The 25,171-nt window shown below is 49.1% G+C and overlaps 1 protein-coding gene across 1 annotated transcript in view; it reads left to right on the top strand.

Annotated features, from left to right (window-relative positions):
- The window catches only part of NTF3 (neurotrophin 3), a 66,246-nt gene extending 44,610 nt beyond the window's left edge, over nt 1-21,636 (top strand). Inside the window, exon 2 of the mRNA XM_028532339.2 lies at nt 20,526-21,636. Coding sequence (XP_028388140.1) covers nt 20,526-21,320 — 795 coding nt within the window. The 3' untranslated portion in view covers nt 21,321-21,636. The remainder of the gene's footprint in view (nt 1-20,525) is intronic.
- Nucleotides 21,637-25,171: the final 3,535 nt, after the last annotated feature.

Below are 25,171 nucleotides of genomic sequence, written 5' to 3'. Positions count from 1 at the left end.
TCTAATCCCGGTCTTGTGCCAGAGCTGCAGGGCCAGGAAGCCTCGCTGGGCACTCTGCTCTCCTAGTAGGTGGGGTATGAGAACGAGAGACTGAGATGCAGATGGGCGTAAGACCATCTTAGGATGGGGAAGTTCCTTCTCATCTTAGTGCAGGTGTCTTCCCTGTGAATCTGAGATCTGCCTTCCTTCTTGCCCTCCATCCTAAAGAGAAGAAACTGTGCTGCTTCTAGGCAGTGGGCCAGGGCTACTGGAATTGAAATTTTTATTTTCCTCATTGGCATCTGGAGTCTTCCTGTGCAGTTACTGACACGCAGTTTTGCATGAGAGATCACCCAGGTAATCCACCATCACCCAGCACATCCAGAAAGTCCCTTTGCCAAGACTCACATAGGCATCTTCAGCCAATTCACCCTACCCACTTCATTGCTCTTGGCTCTGAGTGAGCTTCTCTAAAGGGTGCAGGTAGCCCCTATAAAGGGCCTTTGGAGAAGGGTGAGTGTGAAAGGGAGAACTAATAACCATTATACCAGGACAAAATAATAAATGGTCATGCTTCTTACAAGGTTCATCCCTTTGATCCAGCGATGTTGCTTATAGGAGCTTTTTATTGAGTACCTATGACGAGCCAGGTGCCACTTTAGGTGCTGGGGACATCCAACACAGAAAGAGCTCACCGTCTCTGAGGACATAACAAGTAAAAGGACGGTTATAAAAGAAGGTGGTAACTGCTAAGGGAAGTCTTCTTCAGGGAGATGATGTGTGGGCATTATCAGATGGACCAATAGGAATCAGCCAGGTAAGGGGGGTGGTGGGGAGTGTTCCTGGCAAAGGAGGCAGTCGGGGGATCCTTGCAGAGGCGAGAAAGCACATGCAGTGTCTGCAGAACTGTGGGCCCTCCCTGTGGCTGGCGTGCCCTGTGTCAGAGGAGAACTGCTAAGCACAGCACCCAAGAACCAGATCATGAAGGGTCTTGTGCCAGGCTGAGCCATTGTGGCTTTATCTTCAAGGTTTTAAAAAAGAACAGAAGTTTATCCAGCTGCAGAGTGACCCTGTTAGGCTTAACGTTATAAAGATCATTCCATTCGAGTGTGGAGAAGAAATGATAGGGAGGCTGGGAAGGGGGCCAAAGTGGGGTCTTAGAAACCATCGAAGAATCCACTGAAGTAATTCAGGCCAGAGAGGTATAGCATGGGCTGTAGAGAAAAGAGGGGTGGATTTTGAGAAATAGGAGGAGGCAGGGTCAACTGGAATTAAAGATCAATGTGATGTGGGGACTGGGAAGAAAGAGGACTGACGTGTGATCTCTGATGAATGCTGGTGCCCCCTTTCCTGAGCAAGCACACGAGGCCAGCGGAGGAGCGGGGTCTGGGGAAGAAGGTGTCCTCAGTGTTGGGTATATTGCCCTTGAGATGCCTCTGTGATGTTCAAGTGGAGCTGTGTAGCAGGCAGTTGGATCTACGGGCTTGGAGTCTAGGATTGAGGTCTGTGCTGGAGATGTGGATATGGATGTCATCCACTCATACACAGGGTGCATGAGATTGCACAGTCACAAGCACAGATGAGAAGAGAAAGGCAGCATTTGGGAAATGACACTGAAAGAGTGAAAAGGTGAGCACTGGTAGCCACTGGACGAAGCCATGAGCGAGGGCTATCACAAGAGCAGGAGGGAGATGTGAGAGGTTGAGGAAGGAGGGACAGCAACGCATCTGGTCTGTCGGATTTTCCAGCGGGAGCTCAGGTGTTCCAGGAGCACTGTGCCGTGAGGGCCCTGGGGCTGGTGCGGAGGGGGGGAAGGAGAGAACTCTGCTTGTGGTAGGGGGTTCAGGAATGGGAGGTGTGGATGCAGGTGCTCTTCTGTGAAGTTGGGCTGGCATCAGGGCATCGCCCTTAAAGATGACTATTTCCTTTTTTCCCTTTTTAAGGTTGGCAACAGCCAGGCATTACGTATAATGAGGAGAGGGAACCTGCAGAGAGGTCAGGTTGGAGATGTGGCTGGGAGGGAGCCCTGGTGCACTGAGGCTTCTGGGGAAATGGAAGGGAGTGGAGCCAGCCTGGCAGTGTGGATCCTGTTAGAGAGGGTTGTGTGGCAAGGACAACTGAGCCACTCCAAGCAAATGATGGCTTCCTCAAGGGGGCCACACGGCTGGGTTGACCCAAGGCAGACCTGCTGTGCTGCAGTTACCCCAACCAAACGATTAACAATGCTCCCTTTTACTTTCAACTGTGTTCTGACTTGGGTAGTAAAGTATCGGGTCACTTCAATTTAGGTAGATTTGTAAGGGGTGTTAGAGAGTGACAGGTCCCTACCTAAGGGACTCTTTTTCTTTTCTCTCTTTTTTTTTCCTGTGAAGTAGGAGGGAAGAGTTTCTGTGTTCTAAGAGACCAGGAGACAAGTGGGTTTGAAAAGGCTGTTGTGAGGAATGAAAGAAAGAGCTGGCATGCATCTAGAAGCATGAAAGCGACAAACTGTGGCTCTACCTACAGCAGGGCTGAGCTGAACCTGACAGCATCCGCGTGCTGGCACCACGCGGTGCACACGTGTGTTTGTTTTCCCCGCTCTCAGCAGGCTGGCTACCAGCGGCGAATGGATGTTTGCATTGACCTGAGGTGGGGACCTGCAAGGCAGATGTGACCAGAGGGCCGAGAGTGGCTGAAGCAAGGGACCATGGGAATAACTTGTACCAGTTCTCAGCTTTGACTATGAAGATGTTTATTGCAGCATTATTTATGAGAGTGGAGAATTGGAAATACTAATTTTTCATGCAAGGGCAGTGTAATCCAGCACATTATGGCATATTCCTATGATGAAATATTATGTAGTCATCATTTTGTTTATGTAGAATTTTAATATGATGGGATTAAGATATATAATGTGCTTAAGTGATAAGATGAAGAAAGGAAGTCACAGAAAGGTGTATATTAAACAATCTCAACTATGCAGGATGTGGGAAACTTTGCATGTTTCAAAACAAAGCCTGGGCACAAATATTCCATAATAATATTTGTGGAAATTGGTAGATTTCTTTACATATTTTTGTATTTTTAAAATGCTCCTTAATAATGCTTTTATAATAATAAGGAAAAATAATCTCTATAGGGAAATGTATTTAAGGAAAAAATGATTTAAACATGGAAAGGTGTGTACGCAATCATGGTTTAATTTGGCTTCCTCAGAAAACTGCAGTAGGGAGTTTTTGTTTCCTCAGGCCCCAGGATGGGGACCGTGACAAGCATGGCCTGGTGTTCAGCAGTGTGGTTTCAGTGTCAGACACCTGGGTTCAAATCCCAGCTCTGCTACTAATCTTCGCTAGACCATGGCCATTGTGTGATTTCATGCAAACTACTTCTCTTGAGCTCGTTTTTGTTTGTTTGTTTGTTTGTTTGTTTGTTTTTATGAAATAGAGAAAATAATACACATCTCTAGTCTGTTCTTTACAATTCCAAACCCTGAAAAGCTCAAAACCCAGAGTCATTTCTTAAGGTGATGGCAGATCCATTTGGCTGCAGAATATAACCTGAATTAACATAGTTTTTATCTCACTTAAGTGAATGTATCTTTGCAGTAGAAATATGAACTTGTCTAATCATGGGATGCTGCCCCAGACCCATTGGGCACGTTAGGTAACATACAATAATGTGCAAGGTTTTGGATAAGGGATCATGAAATGTAAGACCTGCCTCATGGGCATGCAGTGGAAATAAATCAGATTGTGATTGCACAATTCTTAGCACAGTTCCTGGCATGGAGTAAATGCTCAGTGACGTAGCTGTCATTGTTACTGATACTATAATTATTCTGGGGCTTTCACTAAGTACAGAGTTCATGACTTCTGCTTGCCCTGTCTTCCTTCCGTCCCTTTCCTTATTGGGATTTTTAAGAATATTTTCATGGGAACTTAGGTTGACATGTTTAGGACATAGAAGTGGAAAAATGGGAACTTCCTGCAGGGAAGTTTTCCTGCCTCTTTCCTTCTTCCAGGTTTCTAGCCTCCTGAAGAATGTCATAGGGAATAATGCATTTTAACAAGATACCCAGACAGTTGAAGAGCTAATTAAAGAATAAATCTTTTTCCCTTGGTGAAGACTTTAATCTTGAAGCATTTATGTTCATTGTGGAATTATGATGTATTTACAGCAGAGTTGCTCTGCATTTAAAGATGTCCTTTGCTTTAAACTAAAACTAGTCAATATATAATTTTTTAAATTCGAGAGTTATTATTTACTGCTTTCTGCAGGAATTTACAGTAAGATTGTTATTGCAGACCCTCCTAGTATTTTAAAACATAAATCAGTTCACAAAAATTTGATTTGTACCCAACCTTTTCACAAGTATAAGTAGTATACAATCTGAGATCATTACTTCTACCTTCTCTCGGGTGAGTCAGTGCTCCATAAATTTTGTTAGGGTGGCATTAGACAACTCCATTATTGATATCAGCAAGGGGAAATAAAATGTATCATGTTATAGAATCAAAGTTCCACACTCTGAACCAAGGCCAGTATGTTTCCAGACCCTTTAGTTTAACCAGTCAGCAGCAATCCCGTCCCCTCAACCGCATGACTCACCCACATTGGGGTGTAAGTCGCTCTGCCCCACAGACCTCGGTGGCCCCATGGACATCCCTGTGGCGGAGCATTTTGCCTTCACAACATGCACCCTGAGTTGCAGGGCCTCAGATCTAGAAGGACCTTTCTTTGCAGTCCCGTCTGTAAAATCCAGTTAATCTGGTCATTTAGACTGCGCGCCCAGCAGCTCACTACAGCATTCTTTCTAGCAAACCGAAACAGAACTCCCTGAAATACGTGGCTCCAACGCCTCTCACGTGGGTCCAGTGGAAGAAGAGCTGGTCTGTCGGCCAAATATGACTGCTTGTCGTGAGGTCTTCAACCTTTTTCCGCTTCAATCCATCAGGTCCTTGTTGGCCCCCCTACTGCGTGCCCAGCACAGTGTTAGGACACATTCCTGCACATTTGCGGGTTCCCCCTTATCCTCCGTGTTAATCCATTCATTAGCACCAAATTGCAGGGCTCCTTGCCAAGCTCTTCAAGCATAATTGGAGCTTCTGAAGTCAGATCTCCGCAGTTACATTAGTTCAGTTGTCTCATTAGCCACCATGCATCGTCCAAACACATCATCAAACATATTTTCCTTCATTATTATCATTTTTATAATACAGGTATTGTTGAGATTGCTTTTAACACACGCTTTAGCTTAACCTGTTGTTTGATCTCCAGAATACAATAAATCTTTAGACTGAATGGAGCCAACCCTGGGGGAGGACAGGAGCAGGGGAGGCTTAAAAAGAAGTAGGTGTGGAACTTGGGCCAATGACAGGGCTCCTCCACCTCCCTGGCTGGGATGCTCTTGCAATGGAGGTGGCCTAGCTTTAGAAATGATTCCCTTTGGATACATTGGTGCATTCAAGAGATGGTGAGCCTGGGGGAAAGTACTGTCTGCATTTTGTACTATAGGGGACCTCCCAGAGTTCACAGAGAGGGAGGATCTCTGCTTCCTGAGAAGAGATCACAGGCATGTAGTCTGGACTCTGCACTTAGGACTTGGGTAATAGAGAGAGGATTATCCCGTATGAGGCATGTAGGATTGGGAGTCAGATCCCAATCTGAGGATGTGTGACACAGATCCTGTGTGTCAGACTTGACCGCAAACTGTGACAACTGTGAGCCTAGCACTCACCAACTTTATGCCCTGAATTTCTCAGCTTTAAAATAGCAGTACCCTTTCTTTATAATTTCTCTAACTCTGTATCCACCAGAAAAGCTAGGGATGGGATGATTAAGTTTTAAATTGCAATCCTTGACATATAGTTGGTGCTCAATGGACCATCCTTCCATCCTTTAAGAATTCATGGTTCTGCCGTGTCTCCAGATGTGTTTCTCTGCCTGAGACCCATGCGTCTGTTTTGGAAAGCCTTGAGCCCTCGATCCAGCCCCAGTTTTCCTCACTTGTTCCTGCCTGCACTTGTTAGGTTAAAAGGTTGCCTCATTTCCTGTTCAAGATGGCTTCTGTTGGCTCTGCAGAGCACCCATAGGGGCCTGTAGCCTTTCAGCACAATGATGCTTTTGCGGAGGAGGTGCTGCATGCAGTTCTCCGGGCTCCCTTGACCAATTTGAGGTCATCTTCAGCCCACCCAACCCAACCCCTCCAGAGCTGTGGAAACCCATCAAAACGGGTGTGAAGCTATGCATTGCAGTTGTTTTTCTTTTTCTTTTTTTTTTTCCTGAGAGTCAAGCTCAGTGGCCAAAAGCTGTATCAGAGGGGTCAGGGTGCATAGGGGAGGTGCATGAGGTAGGGGTCAGGCGAGGAGGGATGGAAGATCTGTTTGCAACCCCAAAAGGAACATTGGAAGTTACACTGGAAAAATCTCTTCAGCCTTTATTTACCATGGTGGGTAGCTACGGGGGAGGAGGGGAAGCTGGGGTGGGGAAGGAAGACAATAGAATGCTGTGTTGCCCTGCTATAAAAGCACACACGCTAAGCAAATAACGTGGCCAGCTCGGTCAGAGCACTGCTCAATTAGCCCCAGTGCTTAAAGGAGGGTCCCCACAGCTGTCGTGGCGGCGGGTGGGCTGGAGCAAAAGGCAAGTGCTCTGGGCACTCACAGGGCAAACCTGCAGGGATCCTAACTGGGAACTGACCTGGGGGTTGGGGGAAAACACAGGGTGCTCCCACCTGAGCCAACCTCATGCTTCTTGAATAGAGGGCCTGAGAGGGGCTTGGTAGGCTCTGCTAGGGAGAGGCAGTGTGGGGAGACCACGAAGGAGGTGACCAGAAAAGTGAGTGCAAACGTTTCATGCAGAGTGACCGACATATGGAACGTGTTATCCAGAAGGGTTACAGGCTGGAGGAGCTCCTAGAGTTTTTCAGGGGTGGGATGGGGGAGGGGATAAGCTTCGGAAACTCAAGGAGGTTTCTAAACAAAAGGAATTTGAGAAGGGTTGGAGAAATAATGAGAAATGCAAACTTGACCCAGCATTTCTCTTTCTATCTCCTGGGCTTCTCCCCTGCCTGTCCTTACTTGTTTCCAATTCACAGGGACGTGAGAAGGCCACCAGAGCCCTGTGCCTTACTCTGTAAATTTGCAGAGCTGAGAGGGTGTGTGTGTGTGTGTGTGTGTGTCGGGTGGGGGCATAAGGAGGACCCCCAGAGCCATCTCTCACTTCTCTGTGTCCAAGGGGACAGGAGAGAAAGCATCAAGCCCAAAGCTTGTTCAGACCTCCTGTGGGCTGGCCGACAGCTAGCACTGGAATGATCTTAGGATGATTTACTCTGACTCCCTCACTTTGCAGAAGAGCAAACTGGTGGGAGGAGGGAAGAATAGGCTTGTCCAAGGTCTCATGGTGGCTGAATGGGAAAGCTGAGGGGAGAGCTCTCTTCTTGGGATCCCTCTTAACCCTCGGGTTTCCTCCCTTTCTCACCTTTCTCTCCCAACAAACAACACAGATACATATACATGCACTCACACACACTCAAGGGCACACATATAGACACACACAGACATGCACACAGAGATACACACACACACACACACACACACACACACACTGCTCAGCCTGTTTCCCAGCTGCACGTGTGTTGGTTGGAATTCCTCCTCCCGCCCACCTTTGATGGCAGTGCTGCTGGGCATGGCCCCAGCCACCCTGGGGACAAGGTGCCCATGACCGGTACCATCATGGCCTGTTTCGTGGGCCCCCGCGCCACTCAGGGAGCTCTTTTTGAAACAGAGTGTTCACGTCTTTGTCCTTTCTCATAGTACGGGGTCCGCAGCTGCCTGCCGTGTCTGCAGCACCGGCTTGTTCATTCCCCCGGTGGGCGGGAGGAAAATGTAACCTAATGAAAGGATTTAACTAGCTGTGGGATGGTGGCGGGCAGAGCAGTTTCCAACATGAATCCAAGTGTAGACACCCTCTGGAGCTACAGTAGTAGTGGCTTGGTAGGGGGCATTCTTTCTCACTACCCCGTGTTTCCCCAGCCAGGTAAACAAGCCACCTGTCCAAGGGGCCTTTGACTCAGCCAAAACCCCTTATTCAAGAATCCCTTGTCTGCCTGTCTCTCTCTCTCTCCTTCCTCCTCCCCCCCCCCCCTCTCTCTCTCTCTCTCTCTCTCTCTCTCTCTCTCTCTCACACATACACACACACACACTCACCCTGAAGGAGGGTAGCTTCGCACCTCTAGTTGCCACTTTGCAGTCAGACCCACTGGGATGGCAGCATCTCAGCTAGAGCCACGCTCAGTGACGTTGCTGATCTTCAGGGTCCCGCCTCAGGTAGCTAGTAGGTCACAGTTGTTATCCTGGAGATCCACTTTATATCCTTCATCCAGGAAGCGACCCAGACCCTTCTAAACAAATATAATGACAAGTAACTGAAAGATGACACTTCTGATCCTTTGTAGTTTTTGTAGCTCTAGGTGTTTGCTGATCTCTTGCTGTGGAACAAACCATCCCAAACTTAGTGGTATAGAGCAACAACCATTTACATCGTTTGTTATGATTTTGTGCATCAGGGATTTGGGTGGAGCCGGGCTGGGGGATTCTCCTGTGCCGTGTGGCATTGACAGAGGCCACCTGGTGATATTCAGCTGGCTGATGAGCTGGTTCCGATCACCCAGGCCAGCTTCACTTGCAAGACTAGCACTTTGGCGGGGCTGGCTGGAAGAGCATCAGGGGAGCCCCTCCAGCACGGTGGCCTCAGGACCATCAGATGATTCGCATGGTGGCTCAGGGCTCCAGGAACGGCCTAGCCTTCTCACTTCCACCACACTGTGGTCAGAACAGCCACAAGGCCCCCAGACACAAGGAAAGGGCACATGGACACCACCTCTAGATGGGAGAAGAGTGAGTAGTCAGCAGCTGTGTATTAAGTTAGCAATGTCCTTATGCACAGTGTATTTGGCCCCAGTGTATTTTCTAGCTAGACCCTGTTGTGGAGTGATAGATTTGCCCACTTTTGCTCTCTGATGTAGCAAGAGAGCCTCTGTTTGTGCTGAAGCCTCCTCTCTTGAACTTCCAGGGGTGTCTCCCCAGCCAGTGTCCCGTGCCTGCTCTGCAGCCCTCCCACCCCCAGCTCCTTCTCATGAGAGACTGTGCAGCCACGCCCAGTGCTCCTTGTCCCTAGAACCATAGTGGCAGCTGGCTCTTCAGAAACAGGAACGTTTCAAAGATAATGGAGATAATGGAGCACACTGGTTTTGAGGGTGTTGCAGAACGAGGAGACCAAAGGGATGGAATAGCCACCAGGTTGGAGGTGAAGTCACCCAGAGTCATGGCAGGATGAGAGCTGGAAAGGAAAATGCACGAAGTCTCAAAGCACTTGAGAAATGCGGATGTCACTAGGTGATGGCACTGATGCCCCACAAATAGTTATAGGAGGAAGGAGGGAAGGATGCTGCCTTCATGGGCTACCTCTTGGGCTGGGTGAGGCTGCCAAGGCTCCGGCCCTCTCACAGTGTGTTGTTAAACATGCCATGTTGGTCAGTCTCACACGGGACCCTATCACTCCCTGAGAAAGCCCTGATGGCAGTTGAGCCTTGTGGGCAGATTTCTGTCCTTCTGGTCTTAAATATACTGCTCTGTGTTGGTTCCAGATGAGTAGCCCTGGGCTGGACCTCTGGAGAGCTGGGTTCTAGTTCTGACCCTTCCACTAGTTTATTGTTTCCTTTTGGGCAGGTTACCTTCTCATCAAATATTTCCTATTGTGTGAGAATCCTAGTAGATTAGGATGACATTGTCTGGCTCCACAGCTTCAAAGGGATGCAGAGAAACAGGGAGGACCAGAAAATGAGACCAGTGGTAAGGATCATGTGGTCTAGTGAAGAAATGACTTAGGGCTGGCAGTTGTGAAGCATAGAGTACTGTGGCCAGAAAGAACCTTTGAAACTTTTTAGTACAAGAATTCTTCATCTAGGATCTGTGGTTCTCTGGGTTAAGCTTTAGGGAATCTGTGAATTGCCTTGAAATTACCTTGCAATTTTTCCCCTTATATGCACATGGATTTTTTTAAGGGTAAAGGTTGTTTAGCTTTTATTGCATTCTAAAAAGAGTCAATGATCCAAAAATGGCTAAGCACAACTGCTTTAGTCTACCGGCATTATGTTAGGTGATTCTAACCAGGAGGGGTAAGGCCACCTCAGATGATGGTTGGAAAAGTATGAGTGCTTTTTTAAGCTGTCACCATGATTGGGGACACGATTATTACTTGGGTTGGGGCCACAGCTTCATGGGTGGGGACAAAACCCGACAACGAAGAGCCGTCCTTCCCTAAATACCAGCAGCATGCCCGAGAAGCAATTATGTTAGGGACTGAGGCCCCAAGACCGGCCACGGTTCTCCCGCAGCCACAGAGCTGCTTAGTGGCAGAGCCGGTGTCCAGTTCTAGAGCAGAGCGGGAGGTGTGCCGAGTTTCAGCGTTACTTTATTTCTCCTCATCAACTGCAAATACACTACAATGGAGGAAAACCGAAGACTTAGACATGTGTCCCACCTTCCAAATTCCAGCAATTTTCACAAAGAATCCCTGGGTTATTGGTCTTCTTTACCACCAAATAAGGACATAGGGAAGGAATAGTTTCCAGCTGGGGAAACTGAAGCATAGGAAAATGAGCCCACTAGCCCCATGCTGCAGAAGTAGGCTTTTCAGCTGCTGTGACTTGGTGGTGTCAGCCTCGGACGGTGAAATGACCTCTGCATTTTAGAGGGTGCCTTTTGGATGTCTCTTTCTCAAACAAGGGAAAGAACCATTGATATACCAGTGTGGTGCTCACTGCCTGGTTCCCTGCAAGCCAGTAGCAGGTGCCTTAGACTCTCTGGAGTGGATTGGGAGGTGTTACGCAGCATTGGTTAAAAGTTGAGTTTTGTGCGGTCACACACACACAGGGGTTGGCATTCTTGTTCTGCCTCTCCATGGATGTGTGATCTCAGACAAAAGGACTTAATCCCTCTGAGCCTCAGTTTCCTCAGCAGCAAAGTGGGGATAATAATCATATCTGTGAGGATTAATTGAGATAATCCACGTGAAGTGTCCTGCAAAGTCCCGAGCATATGGCGCGGCTCAGTAAATGCTCGCGATTATTATGGCTGTGTCTGTGATTAAAGACAGCTTTGGGCTCAGGGTGTTGGTGCCAAAACTGCTTTCAGAGGACGAGCTTTGGGTTGGTTTTTAGTCTTGCCCAGCTGCCCAGAAAGAGAGTCAGTAGGCTGTGTGGGGTTGGAGTCGTAACATTTACGAAGTGCCCACCGCTCGCTCCAGTTTCGGTGGGAGATGGATTTTCTTTCTGTGTGCACATCCCAGCATCTCTTCGTAACTGGGCGAGAAGAGGCTCAGGAAGTCACCACACAGCTGCCTCTCTCTCTCTCTCTCTTTCTCTCTCTCTCTCTCTCTCTCTCTCTCTCTCTTGTCTCGGTTTCCCCGTCTGTCAGGGTGTTCTGGTGATTGACAGCAGCCGGGGTGAGCAGAGGGGAGACACCCACAGTGTGGAAGGATACCTTGTCCTTGGTGGTTTCCTGGAGAAGGGATTCAGACCAGAGACAGCCACGGACCTGTTGCCAATCCCGCATCCCCCTGAAAGGAGGTTGGCTGTGGGGCCAGGCGGAGGTGTGAGGGGGAGACCTAGGCTGTATTTGACACGAGCCTGACCGTCAAGACCAGAGGAGAAAGGCTGCCATCTGCCCACACTTACTGCGGCCAAGTCCTCGTGGGGCCAAACCGTTATGGTTTGGGTTGATCCCGGCCTTGCTGTTGCTGCTCTGGCTGAGGCACAGTCAAAGGTCCGGGTGTTGCCAAGCCAGCTGTGGTCTTGGTTTGGAAGAGGCAGCCAGAGTGTGAAGGGAAGTCCTGCTTTGGGATTTCCCTTAGCGTCCATCTCTCGAGATGAAGCTGCCTTCTTTATTCTGCCATTTTGAGACTCAGTCTTGGCTGGGTAGACAAGAATGATACTTTCTCATCATCATCATCATCATCATCATTTATTGTAATCATTAAAGATCAATTCTCAGCAGCCCCTCCCTTGTGATAATGTTAACTTACAGCTATATAGCACGTTGCAGGTAATGCATATGCTTGACGCATAAACCCACCTCAAACACCAGCCGTAAGTTAAAAACAAAAAGGTCGACTTGGAGCAGTTATTCTCTGATGCCGAGTTTAACTCGAGGTGTTCCCCGAACTGTCTGTGTAATCGAAGCAGCAACCTTCCCTGTGTATTTTCGCACTTGGAAAATGGAATTAACCCGGATGCAGAAAATAAAACCAGAATCAAAATGTGTCAGAATATTAAATGATATGCTAATGCGGGACTAGCCTACCTGTAACCCATCCTCATCCTTGGGAGCTGTGCAATACACTGTGTGTGGTGTGCACATGGTGTGGGTGCGTGTGAGTGCACATACAAGCCCGTGCATGCACACCTTGATGTGGGGGATAAAGTATTAGTGGCCAGAACAAAGACAACTGTTTCCTAGATAAATGCCCTCATGGCCAGGAGCTAGACTGACACAGATTTCCTCTGCGGATCCTTCCTTGTCCACCCTCTGGCCGTGACATGAGCCTTTGTAGTGTGGAAAGGTTAAAGTGAACCTGGGTTCCCTGGGGCTTGGGCCAGCATACCAGGCTCCTTTCAGATCTCTTTGCCAAGACGGGACCACGCCAGAGGGTTCCTTAGCCTGAGGAATTACTGCATTACCTTCCTCTTGGAGCTGCTGGTGTACATTGTTTTGACATGTGCCATCCCTTCCATCTTTCCCTGCCCTGGGGCCAGAGGAGGGTATGCTTTGAACAATGTAAAATTCCTCCCCGACAGCTGTGCAAAGAAAACTCACAGCTTTCAACTTCCATCTCAGGGCACTGGGCTTGTTTTTGGAATATAGGTTCCTTGTCCATTCAAGGGTCTCTATTCCCCATTTATTGGCCTCTAAGACCGATTTAGAAATTCCTTACCGAAGGAGACAAGTCAGCCTTCTGAGATTCTCTTGTTTTGTTTCATTCTGGAATATGCTTTTCCTGAGAACTGAGGACCCCGTCTTATTCTGAATCTTAGGCCAAGCATCTCGGTCAGTTTCAGAACCCTGAGTTAGGAGTTTCAACAGAGGAGCTGTGCAGAGTGAGGGATTTTTAAAGAAAAGGCTAGGGATTTGCCTCCATGCCTCTTGTTCTGTCCTGTACTGACTCTGTGTGGATGCACACCTGCCCTGGGGCCGGGGGTTCTCCAGTGAGGTCTCACCCGAAACAGCACGGAGGGGTGGCCCTTCCTTCTCTAGATCACCCAGCCCCCTTGGCTGGGGGAAGTTAGAGCATGCTCGTCACATCGTCTGGTGGCAGCGTTGACTTGCTCTCTGATGTTGGCTCCATTTTGTGCCTTCTCTAAAGCTCCATTTATCTACATGTTTTTGTGTGTGCGTTTCCTAAGACAGGGAATGTGACAGTTGCCACCACTCCAAAGGTGTGTTGAGAGCGAGTGAGGTGGGTTTGAGGAAAGAATGTTGTGCTACAGGGGAAACCCACACGGCCCTATTTGTGTGAGTTCATTTCCCACTCACTTAGTGTAACAATTCCAAGTCACTCCTTGCCTTCATCCTTTTACGAGCCCGCCCCTCCCTTGTTGGTTTTGGATTCATCTGGTCCCCAGTGAGCTAACCTTCATGTTTCCAGTTTGAATCGCATCATGCTGTTTCCGGGTTGCCAACCCCCACGGGTTCTGGGGAGTAATTGGTCTGTCCTCACCAGTGTTCGTAGCACCTTCCCTTTGAGCGTCATCTGTGCATTTTAATTAACCTGCCACTTTTTCCTCTCTCCTGCTTCGGGTCATTAATAAAGAGATTAACCCAAACCAGACCAATCCCCAGCAGAGGCTCCACCAGGACCTCTCTCTCCCCGCTCCCCACCTTCTCACGGGTCAGGACGTCTTCACGTGGCCCCACTGACTAATTGTTAGACCTCAGGAGCTGTGTTTGAACAAAGCCGATTTGAATTAATTTGGCAATTAAGATATGGGGAACAAGCTCACCCAGTCTTTTCTATGGCCTAAGTTTAATATTTCCACCACATTCCTTTCCTTTTTGTCATTCTACTTTAAAATCTATCGTTTTCCCACCTCTCTCCTTTTCCACTCCCTGAACAAGATGTGAGGGTTATCTGGCAGGATGTGGTCTTGTGAGCCCTGAGCATTAGTCAGAGACCATGTCATAGCTGCAGAAATTCTCCAAAGAATTGGGCCCTTCTGGATACAGCTGGACGGCGTCCTTGTTAACCCCAGCCGGAGGATGCCTTTGCCTCCCGAGGATGTGGCTGTACCAGACATCCAAGAAACCTCTTGAATTTGCATATGAAAAGCTCGGCAAATTTAAAAGTGCTGCCACAGTTGATCTCGTGCCTGCTCCCTGAGGAAAGCTAGAGTCTTTATGTCTTCTTTGTATGTCATCCTGATTTTCAGCACTGGTGCCAACCCCAGAGCTGGAGACGATGCAGCTGGTGTGCTCTGTCCACTGCAACACATGGCCTCCCCTGGGACGGGCAACCTGCAGAGGGACTCACCTTGGAGAGCATCGGGCCCAGGAAGGGGCGGGAGTGACTGAGTTTTGTTCATTGATTTCATGGCCGATGTTTTCATAGGGAATATGGGGAGTGGTGGCCTCAAATCCCTGGAAGCTCTGCTTAGAGCTGAGGCTTCTTGGAGAGACGCTCAACCTGCTGGTGGCAGCTGTCCTGGCTCCAGGCTTGGAACTTGAGCTTCCTCTGGAAATAAACTCTCTGGAATGTTTGGGAGCAGGGACAGACAGAGAGACAGTGTAATCGTTAAGAGCATCAACTCCAGAGCCAGACTATGATCAGACTGTGGCTCTCCTGCTTATTAGCTAGTTAGTAAACTAATGTGTGCCTCAGTTTCCCCATCTGAAATCAGAAATGTAAGTACCTATCTCAGAGGAGTTAGCAAGGTTAAAGATCGGATGTATGTCAGTACGGGGCACATAGCATTTTTGTTCGTGGTGCTTCCACTCTGGCCAGGCTAAAAATTTACTCCACACGTATGCACAAGTGAGGTCTTTGGTGTGTGGTCACAATGAGCTAGGGAGTGTCGGAGAGGGGAATTGGAACTCAGCAGATGCAGGCCCTGACTCTTCGCATGGGATCCGGGCAGACCTGGTGCCTGCTCCGGGCTCAGCTCCTGTGCCACTCTTCACCCCAGCTTCCTTTTCCATTTCATCTGCTTCTCAAGTACCCCCAGCCCTCTGTGTGTGTTGCAAACTGAGCCAAAAAGGAGGAATCAGAAATTGCTCTCTTTTGAGTATTTTGAGGGATGGTGAAACCTTGTAGGAATGTTGCTCCAGGGACTGAGAAAACACCATATGTGGGAAAGCATTTCTAAGTGAGGAAAACAGCATATGCGAGTTGGTCAGGATCTTGGAAAACTCCTTGCAGGGGAAATGGGCACTGGGGAGAGTGTAGGAAGGGGTTTTACTGAGGTATTTAACAGGTCTTTTTCCAATTACAGCCAAGAAGAGCCTAGGGACCCTGGCCTACTTCAGAGCCAGGGCTTGTATTTTCTTTGGGAAAAGAAGGCAGAGTTGATTGGCTTCCAAACCAGACTTGGCAGAAGTTTATACAGATCGCGGGCCAGTAAGCGGTGTCTCAGGTAGACCTGGATTGTCGTAGGCGCTCATTCAATAAATGAGACGAGCCCTGTGCTAGGCATCCGGCTCACGTGGATGAAAAAGACGTGGCTCCATCATCAAAGAGGAGGCAGGCCGACCGTGATGACACAGTAGGCCAGTTGTGTGTGAACTACAGTGAGCACCAGAGAAGGAGCACAGATGTCCCTCTAAATCCCAAAATTCACTGGCATGCCGTGCCCGGGTTGCACTGGCACTGCCATCCCTTTCCACAGCCCCTCTCCAGGGAACTGGTCCCCTGGTACTTCGTGTAAGCGCATGCAGGGCGGGCACACAGCGTCTCTGCTGCCACAGACAATTCAGGTTTGTGTGCCACCAGCGTTTCCAGGGCATCCCTCTGTGCCCAACACTGTGCGAAGTGCTTTCACAGAGATTTCCCCGTTCGCCCCTCACAATAACCTCCACCAGGCACCAGCCTCGTGATTCTTGGTTGAGTGGGAGGACCGAGTGTCACCTGTCACTGTCTGCTGTAGTTTAGCAGTCTGACCTTAGACGACTCCATTCACCACCATGCCAGGCCTCAGTTTCCTTATCTGTAAAAATGAGGAGGTTGTCTAGAGTGGCTTCCAACTGCCAACATTGTGTTTTGGTGAGTTCTCCTACACACGTTCAAGGGCTCACTCTTTATAGAAAAAGCTGAAAGCAGATTATCTAGTGGGGTCCACAGGAAGCCTGCTGGGTTTTAACGCAGCCTTGCAAATAGTGCAGCAACACTTACCAGTCTGCAGACGATGGTGCTCACTGCTGGTTACAGAGCACCCCAGCAAGGTTTGGGATTTGGTGGTAATAAACAGTGCAGATCCAGAAATGGCGGGACCTGTTCTCAGGGGCATTGAGCAGCTTTTGATATTATTAGCCTTTTTTTCCATTTGTTCCACCCCACCCCCACCAGTGGTGGCCTGATTTCTTTGTGCTGAGTGTGTGTGCTGGGACTCTGGAAGGGGGCAGGGCCTTCTAAAAGAGTCAGAACACCTGTGTTCTAACCCACCAAATGCCCTGGGGCTCCAGAGGCTGTGTACACCGAGGTGGGTTGGTAGGAAAGTCCACCAGGGTACAAGCGGCAGTACTGTGTGTAGAGAATTTAGAAATAATAGTAAAATCAACTAAAAGTCAGTCGGCTTTTTATGCGCACCGTACTTTGGCAATTTGTAGCAATATCAGTGATAAAACAGTTCTCCCTCACAGCCCTGACCTCTCCCACTGCTCCATTTGGTTCCCTCCATCCTTGGTCACCACTGCCTGGAGGAAGAAAGCGGGCAGTCTGAAGGGCTTTGCATTTTCCACAACCCCAGGCTCTCTCTGCCAGACTACAGCCAAAGTCATAGCAACTGTCCACCACTCTGAACCCAACACCCTGCCGTACAGCACTCTCAGCTTTGCCCGTCCCTCTAAAACAGAAAAATGGATTTCTACTTTTATTTTCAAACAATTTCACTGAGATGGAACATCTTAGTTTCTGTAGCCAAGGCCGGCTTCATGGACGTGCAACCAGCACAGTGGCACAGGGTCCCACACCCAGAAAGGGACCACTGAACTCAGGGTGCAGTGCTCTGAGGTTGCCGTCTTGAAATTCTTAAGAATTTTACCTCTGACTATGTGATTTGTAGGTGAAGGGCAATGGGATAACGGAACACGTGCCTGGAGACTCTGCACATTGACGCAAATGCACTCACACTTCCTGCGGCCACCCTGCCTCTAAATACTGTATTTTGCCATGTATCATGTGCACCCGTGTTTTTGTACACATTATACACCCATTATTACACCCACAGTTCGTAATCCTTATGATTCACATCCTTATTTTTTCCCTCGAAAATTTGGGCAAAAAGTGCACATTCTACACAGCAAAATACAATGATTTTTTGCACGAGGCCCTGCCCATTGTGTAGCTGGTTCTGCCTTTAGCCACCTTCGCTTCCAACTCTGACCTCAAGCGCCCAAGCCTCCACCTCCACCTTGTATGCTCTGTGGTGTGGACACCGGGGAGGGGCACAGGCACAAACAGGAAAGATAGAGCTCCTGGCCTCGGAGAAGAGAGAGTCTAGTGGGTAAACCATGTAAAACCCTGAGGGTTGCCATACCTGCCACCATTGCCAGTTGGAGAACGTGCTGCAGGAAATGCAAAGGGAGCAGCAATTGCTACTGCTGGGAGCCTCACAGAAAAGTTAGTTTTTGAACCAGGCCGTGCAGAATGGTAACATGTCAACAGGAGAGGAGATGAGAGTGTTCAAGATGGAGGGACAGCACGTGAACATGGGCTGGTAAGCATATTCAAGTACCTTTTGAATAGAGAATGAGGCTGGGGCGAAGGGTGTGTGAACCCAGTGGTAATATGATGAAAAGGGAGATTTGGCCAGAGTTCCCAGTACCCCTCTCTCTTTCCCTAGTGTCACCCCTGTTCTCTAAACTGCGGTTTAGGATTCCCTCATCTATCAAATGAAGTTGGATTAAATACTCTCCTCCTTCTAATACTCTTCGGTTCTGTAGGGAGGCCACCAGCCATAAAGGCACATCCCCAGTCTGCTGGCATCATCCATCGTTCTTCCCAGCAGCTCACCTTTGTAATGACCTTGCTAATCTGCGCATTGACTCTTCTTCTGCCTGGGGCCTCCCCTGCCAACCACACTCGATCTCTTTCCTTGTGAGCAGATACTCTGTGTGTTCTGAGTTTATAGTGGCTGGGTTTCGGGGGGGTTTAAAAATTTGGTTTTTGGTAGACAGTCAGTCTCAAATTAGTTTATTGCAACTGTATTCTGTTTGGGAGTGGGGAGGTGGGTGAAGGGGTTATAGTTCGAGTGATATGTATGCCATATTTGTGTTTTTCCACTTTGACTTTGTTGGTGCTGCACAATTCAAGGATAAACCACTTATGTGCAGACTGAGACAGAAATGAGTTATCCTGTGGGAACGACTTTCCTAGGACAATACGGTTCCTAGGGCAAAACTCTAGGGTCAGGAAGCAAAGCCAGACTCCTCTGCTCAGCTTGATCTTGAGGGAGTCAGTTGTCCAGAAAGTGGTTCCCATGGAACAAGGATGGTCCTCTTATCGGAGAGACAGGCCAGGAGCCAGGAGGCGGAAATTGGAACAAAGTGCCTGCAACGTCTCTGGCCTTTGGGGACAAGAGAGAAGTTTTTCAGATGAGATGGGAGCAGAGGCTGAGCCTGTGAGTCCTGGGAACCAGTCAGCACGGGCAGGCTCAGACACAGGTCCTGGGTAAGCAGGACAGCATTTCTGTTTCTCTTGACACCTTCGTTTATTTTCTTTGTTTTCCTCCCGGGTTTAGTCAAGTTTTCCTGAAAATACCAAAGGTGAACCCAGGGAAGGGTTTTTAGCTCCCAGGCTTAGAGCTGTAAAGAGGAAACAGTACACCCTTGGGGGCCGGCGAGATGGTAGTGGTGGGAATTAAAGAAGGGACACCTCTGGGTGAATGGGTGGCGTGAGCCACAGGGTCCGGGTCGGGGTGACTTGTACAGCTACCCTGACAAGACAGTCTCCTTCCAGGGCCCAGCTTTGAAAACCTGGGCTTTGCTCTAGTGAGAGACCAGCTAGGAAGGTATCTTGAGATCAGCCCACTAATTCCACAAGGACTCGGTGAAAACCCCATGTTGAGGTTCTGTTAGGGCAAGAGAATGAGAGTTTTGATGGGTTAAAATGCCATTAAACAAGGAGATGGCAGAATTAGAAATCTAACCACTACAAGAAACATTTTGTAATGTAAACATTTATAAGCCAAACAAACAAAAAATAATAATCTGCAAGGAATCTTGCTGTTCAGGGCAAGTCCAGTTCATTCATTTCAGCTGGTTGCTGCTGCCACTGCCGCATCCTCCACCACCTGCTTGTGAAGATGGTCTCCAGGCAGCGGTTGGGTGTCCTGGGGCAGCGTGTTCACCGGGGAGCTGGTGGAGCACCCTGAAACTCAGGCCCTCTCACAGAGTGGGTAGAGGCCCCACACGTCCATTTCCAAGGGTCGGAGAACAGCTCCCCCAGGCGTGGCCCAGCCAGGGGTGAGTCCCTCTCAGATGTCCCAATACAGAAGCAACCAACCCAACCCCCAGCCTCAGGCAGGGTATTCCTTTGAGAGCCCTGGGGGCTGCAGCCAGGCACAGTAGAGCTCTGTGTCTTGAGACATTTGCGTGGCTGCTGCTGCCAATAAAAGGCTATAAAGATGAATTTATAATTTTCAGGTTCAATTTCTTCGTACTTTGCCAAGGGGGAGTGGGCGATGGTCTTTTCAGGCTCCAGCGACGTTTGAAGGAGTGGCAGGACAAGGTCCACACCCGCAGAAGGACGCGGATAAAGAAGACCTCAGGCGCAAGTGCAGCGGGTGCTCTCTGTCTGAGAGACAGCAGGGGGCCGAGGGCTGGAGCACAGTCCTCACCCTGCCTTCACCTTTGTGGCGTGGGCCCTAGGAAGAGACCTAACCCTCTTACACTGTAATTCTCTCCACCAATGCTTTTGGTTTATTTTGTTTAAAAAATGTGCTTTGCCCTCTCCCTTATGCTTGTACAACATGTGCGTGCACACACACAGCACACATCTCTGTCCCCGTCACACAGCCGCGGGGTTAGAAGAAAGACTTGAGCTGAAGGCACTGGGAGGTCTAGGAGAGAAAGGCACGCTAGGGACGCAGGAGAGCGGCAGGAAGGCAGCAGTTCCCAGGGCTGAGGACGGAGACGGGCCAGCTCTGTCTCTGGGCGTCAGAGAGTTCTGTTTGCTCACCTAGAATGGCGACACCCTGCTCTCTCCGACCTGCACAGGGGACACTTGACCTCAGGTAGCTGGTCCCAGAATGACATCAGCTACCACAGCCTGCTATAGTAACGCCTGTGTTTCCTTTTCAGATCTTACAGGTGAACAAGGTGATGTCCATCTTGTTTTATGTGATATTTCTCGCTTATCTCCGTGGCATCCAAGGTAACAGCATGGATCAAAGGAGTTTGCCAGAAGACTCGCTTAATTCCCTGATTATTAAGCTGATCCAGGCAGATATTTTGAAAAACAAGCTTTCCAAGCAGATGGTGGACGTTAAGGAAAACTACCAGAGCACCCTGCCCAAAGCAGAGGCCCCCCGGGAGCCGGAGCAGGGCGAGGCCGCCAAGTCGGAATTCCAGCCCGTGATCGCAATGGACACGGAACTGCTGCGGCAACAGAGACGCTACAACTCCCCGCGGGTCCTGTTGAGTGACAGCACCCCCTTGGAGCCCCCTCCCTTGTATCTCATGGAGGATTACGTGGGCAACCCCGTGGCGGCGAACAGAACCTCGCGGCGGAAGAGGTACGCGGAGCACAAGAGTCACCGAGGGGAGTACTCCGTGTGTGACAGCGAGAGTCTGTGGGTGACCGACAAGTCATCGGCCATCGACATTCGGGGACACCAGGTCACGGTGCTGGGGGAGATCAAAACCGGCAACTCCCCCGTCAAACAATACTTTTATGAGACGAGATGTAAAGAGGCCAGGCCTGTCAAAAACGGGTGCAGGGGGATCGACGACAAACACTGGAACTCGCAGTGCAAAACGTCCCAGACCTACGTGCGCGCACTGACGTCAGAGAACAATAAGCTCGTGGGCTGGCGGTGGATACGGATAGACACCTCCTGCGTGTGTGCCTTGTCGCGGAAAATCGGAAGAACATAAATTGGCATCTCTCCCCGTATATAAATTATTACTTTAAATTATATGATATGCATGTAGCATATAAATGTTTATATTGTTTTTATATATTATAAGTTGACCTTTATTTATTAAACTTCAGCAACCCTACAGTATATAAGCTTTTTTTCTCAATAAAATCAGTGTGCTTGCCTTCCCTCAGGCCTCTCCCATCTGTTAAACCTGACTCTGTGCCCCAGCTCTGAGGAGCCGCTCTGTAAAATCTGTGTACACCAGTACTTGGCACTCGGCATTGATTGTCAAGGCCATGACTGTCGTTTTAGTAAACTTGTTAAAATCAGATGATGTCAGAGTTGTGTATAGACACAGTAACATCTGTCCCCCGGCCCCGGTATACTTCATGTTTGATTAATTGAAAACAGTTCTCACCTCCATGGAGAAGGACACCCGGTAGCTTTGAGCCCTACTCTCAATTCTGGCCGCAAGTTCACTGTCAAGAACTTGCTTTCCCTTTCTCGGCTGTCAGCTTGGCCAATCAGAATGATGATTCGCCCCAGTGGTATGTCCTGGAACAATTACAGCGAACCTGGCAGTTTTAGTTTTGGAAGTTTCTTTTCAGCACATTTGTTGTTTGGGGTTGTTGAAGGGTTGGATTTTTTTTTCTTTTTTTGGGTTTCGTGTTTGTTTTGTTTTTGTAAGTGGTTTTCATCCTTTAGATACATAGGAAAAAAATTTTAACTATTTGTAACAGAATAATTGTATGGTTACCCAGAAGCAGACTGAAATGGCTTGTGAACAGTCTACACACAGGAGAAGACTTACTGCTCCTAGCACCTTTGGCGCCTTCTCCGGCGGCGCCTCCTGGAGCTGCAGGAGGAGTTAGAAACAGCTCCTGCTTTGCAGGCAGGCCTGGGTTCAAATCCCAGCTCCTCCCCTGCGACTTAGAGCACGGCTTGGAAGCCACCCTGAGCCTGTGTTGCCCAGAGTCAGAAAGACAGATGGGGTTCTGCCTACCTCACAGGGCTGCCCTGGAGACTTAGCTAAATAACCCCCGCATACTTCTGGCATAAGGTGGGCACTCAAGAGTGATCATCCCTTCCCCCTCCCCTCCTCTTCTTTCTCAGCTATTGTGTGTCTCTGCATCATGTGTTTTTTAATATGTTTTATCAAACAACTATTCAGCACAAAAGTTTTAAGCAAATTAACCTGCAATGCCAATAAATTCAGGAAGATAATTTATGCCAGTTTTGAGAGCATCAACTTTGGAATCTTTTAATAATCACGTACAAGGTTCTTGACAGTCTAGCTCCACCCTCTTTCGAGTTTTATCTCTGGCCACTCTCTGACCAGTGCTCCTCGGCATGCTGGGCAGCCTGCTGCTCTGTCAGTGAACTTCTCTCCATGAAAGCTTTTCTCTTCTTTCTCAGCTGCTGTGTGTCTCTATTGTTCTCGATTGAGTCATCACTTTGCCGTATTAAAGCTCAAATGGAAGGAATCTCCCTAGTGCCTACTGGGTCTCGGAAGGAGTCACAGCCGCCAAGGGGTCCTGTGGGGACGGCTACACCTGTCCTGCCACAGCAGGCCTGAGGAGGACACTAGTGGTCCCCCAAGCTCTTGAGGTTGGAACCTGAGGAATCTCATCTCCCCTCTTGTCACAGATGCAGGGTGCCCCCATCCTACTGCAGAAGCGTCGTCCCTGCCCTGCCGTCCTGTCCTGGACAGGACAGGACTGCCCTGGACTGCCCTGCCTTCAGGGCCCAGGTGTGCTCTCTCTGTCGAGATCAGCCCGTGCCCCAGGACCTCTTTAGAACATGCCCAATGGGAGGTGTGGCCTCTATGTGCCACGAGTCTTTGAAACAGGCTCAGCAAATAGCAGTGACTGGTGAAGAGCGTCGTTCCACTGCACTTGATTCTAGGTGCCTAGAGGAGGGTAGGGAATGAGGAATGAACCTCATGCCCTCTGTGTGCTAGGCACTGTCAAACATGTCCACCATCAGTGGTCACAGGTCCTTTGTGGTAGTCACGGTCACCTCCAGTTAACAGGTGGGGAGACTGGGGCTTGGGAATTTAACTTGCCCATGACTGCTGAGCAGGTAAGTAGCAAGCGAAGATTTAAATCCCTGTTTGAATGATGACATAGTCTCGTTTCTCCCTCACTAGTCTCTCCCTATCCCCCTTCTGCATGGCATGTTGCATTTCAGAATGCACATTAAAATCCTAGAAAAGTGAAAAGCATAGTTATCTGCATGGAATCCTTTCATGAGCCTACAGCAAACCCACTGATAGGGTAGTGGAAGGCTTGTGCTTGACCCAAGCCCAGATCTCAGGCTGGAACTTCTATTCCTTTTCTGGAACTTCTATTTCAAATGAGTAGAGGGCTGGTCTAGAGGGTCTGGTTGCCTGGGGAGATGGGCTTGGGTAACAGAGGCCCCAGACCCCAGCCTGGAAAGCCACAGTCCTTAAACAGCAGGGCTGAGTCCTGGGCCCTGCCTCATATGGAAGGCAGGCGTCTGCCTCCATGTCCAGAGTGGGTCTGGAATGGCATGTGTGGAGGGCAGGTGCAGCTCCGAGGAGAAAATGAACATGGGGAGGAGAGAAAACCTTCCTGAAAGGATCTCAAGGCTTCAGGCCATGTGGCAGCTCTGCTTCTCCCACGCTGGGCAGGAGAGCAATGAAGCATTATCCAGGTCCATTTCAGTTGCTTCATTAGCATTAGACAGCATTCATATACTGCCAAAGTCAACACATTAGGCGTATGGGCCCAGGACAGAGCCTTCTCGAAGGTTCATAGCAGGCTTACTTTTATCCAGTGTGTACATTTGCCATTGTGATAGGTTGAAAATCAAACTCATCTTTGCAATTGGAGGGCGCTTGGAGGGCTGGTGTCTGGCTCCTGGAAACGCCACACTCTCCTCCATCTTCCCTTATTGCTTGGACATCCCTGATAACTCACCTGTCCTGATGGGAGCTCTCTGCATCATGAGATTCCACTGCAGGCTGGACGGTCCCCACTTCTTAGTGAATGCCACACTCTGTCTGCCACACTCTGCCTGGTGGAGGCTTCTGTCTGCCCTCTTATCCACCTCTAAGGTTCCCCTATTTGTGGACTGTGTGAACTTGAGCAAGCTACTTAACCTCTCTGAGCCTCTGCTTCCTTGTCTATAAAATGAAGATGGTGCTTACTTCCTAAGATTGTTCTGCAGTGTAATGAAGACATCCAGTTCCGGACACATAGGAAGCCCCTGAGTGTGACATCATGATGACGATGACGACAACTAGCTTTTGTGGGGTTTTCAGGAGCCCTCATTCTGGAATTCTGGTAGGAATTTCTCAACTCCACAGTGTAACTGTAGCCAGCATCTACCCCATGGGAGGCAGCTCCCAGGGTAGCATTTGCTCAGTGCCAGTGGCCCAGTCTCACTGACGGGCCTTGAGTCCCTCTCAGTGTACACACGAGGGGTGGATTGCTAACTCTGTTCAGGAAACTACTAGCAACCTACCTGATCTTCTGGGGAGAGACAGTGTGTGTGTTTCATTCCTCCTTGCAAATTTCCAAGACAGCTTTGTTCTTGTTCTCATTCTCCCTCCCTCCACCCTTGCCTCTCTCCCACTTGTATCCAACAATGCTTTCTCCAGGCTGGTGGTTTAGGGTTTGGCGTTTTTTGGGGATTGCTTTGCTGGGTCCCTTTCCCGGATGTGTGTGTTTATGTGTGTTTTTTACTTTGTTTACTTGATGCAAAACCCCTCCATTGATGCTTGGAGAAACCATCTGCATGTATTTTATCACCTTTGAACGTGTGTTTGAGCATGAAATCTGTGTAGTCCATTTATGACTACCTGGAGATTTGTCTGGCTTCACCAGGAAGATGCTTCAA

Source organism: Phyllostomus discolor, chromosome 2, assembly GCF_004126475.2.
Source record: "Phyllostomus discolor isolate MPI-MPIP mPhyDis1 chromosome 2, mPhyDis1.pri.v3, whole genome shotgun sequence".
In the NCBI taxonomy this organism is placed as follows: Eukaryota; Metazoa; Chordata; class Mammalia; order Chiroptera; family Phyllostomidae; genus Phyllostomus; species Phyllostomus discolor.
Note: the sequence above shows the minus strand (reverse complement) of the source record. Positions and strands in the feature narration are given on the sequence as shown.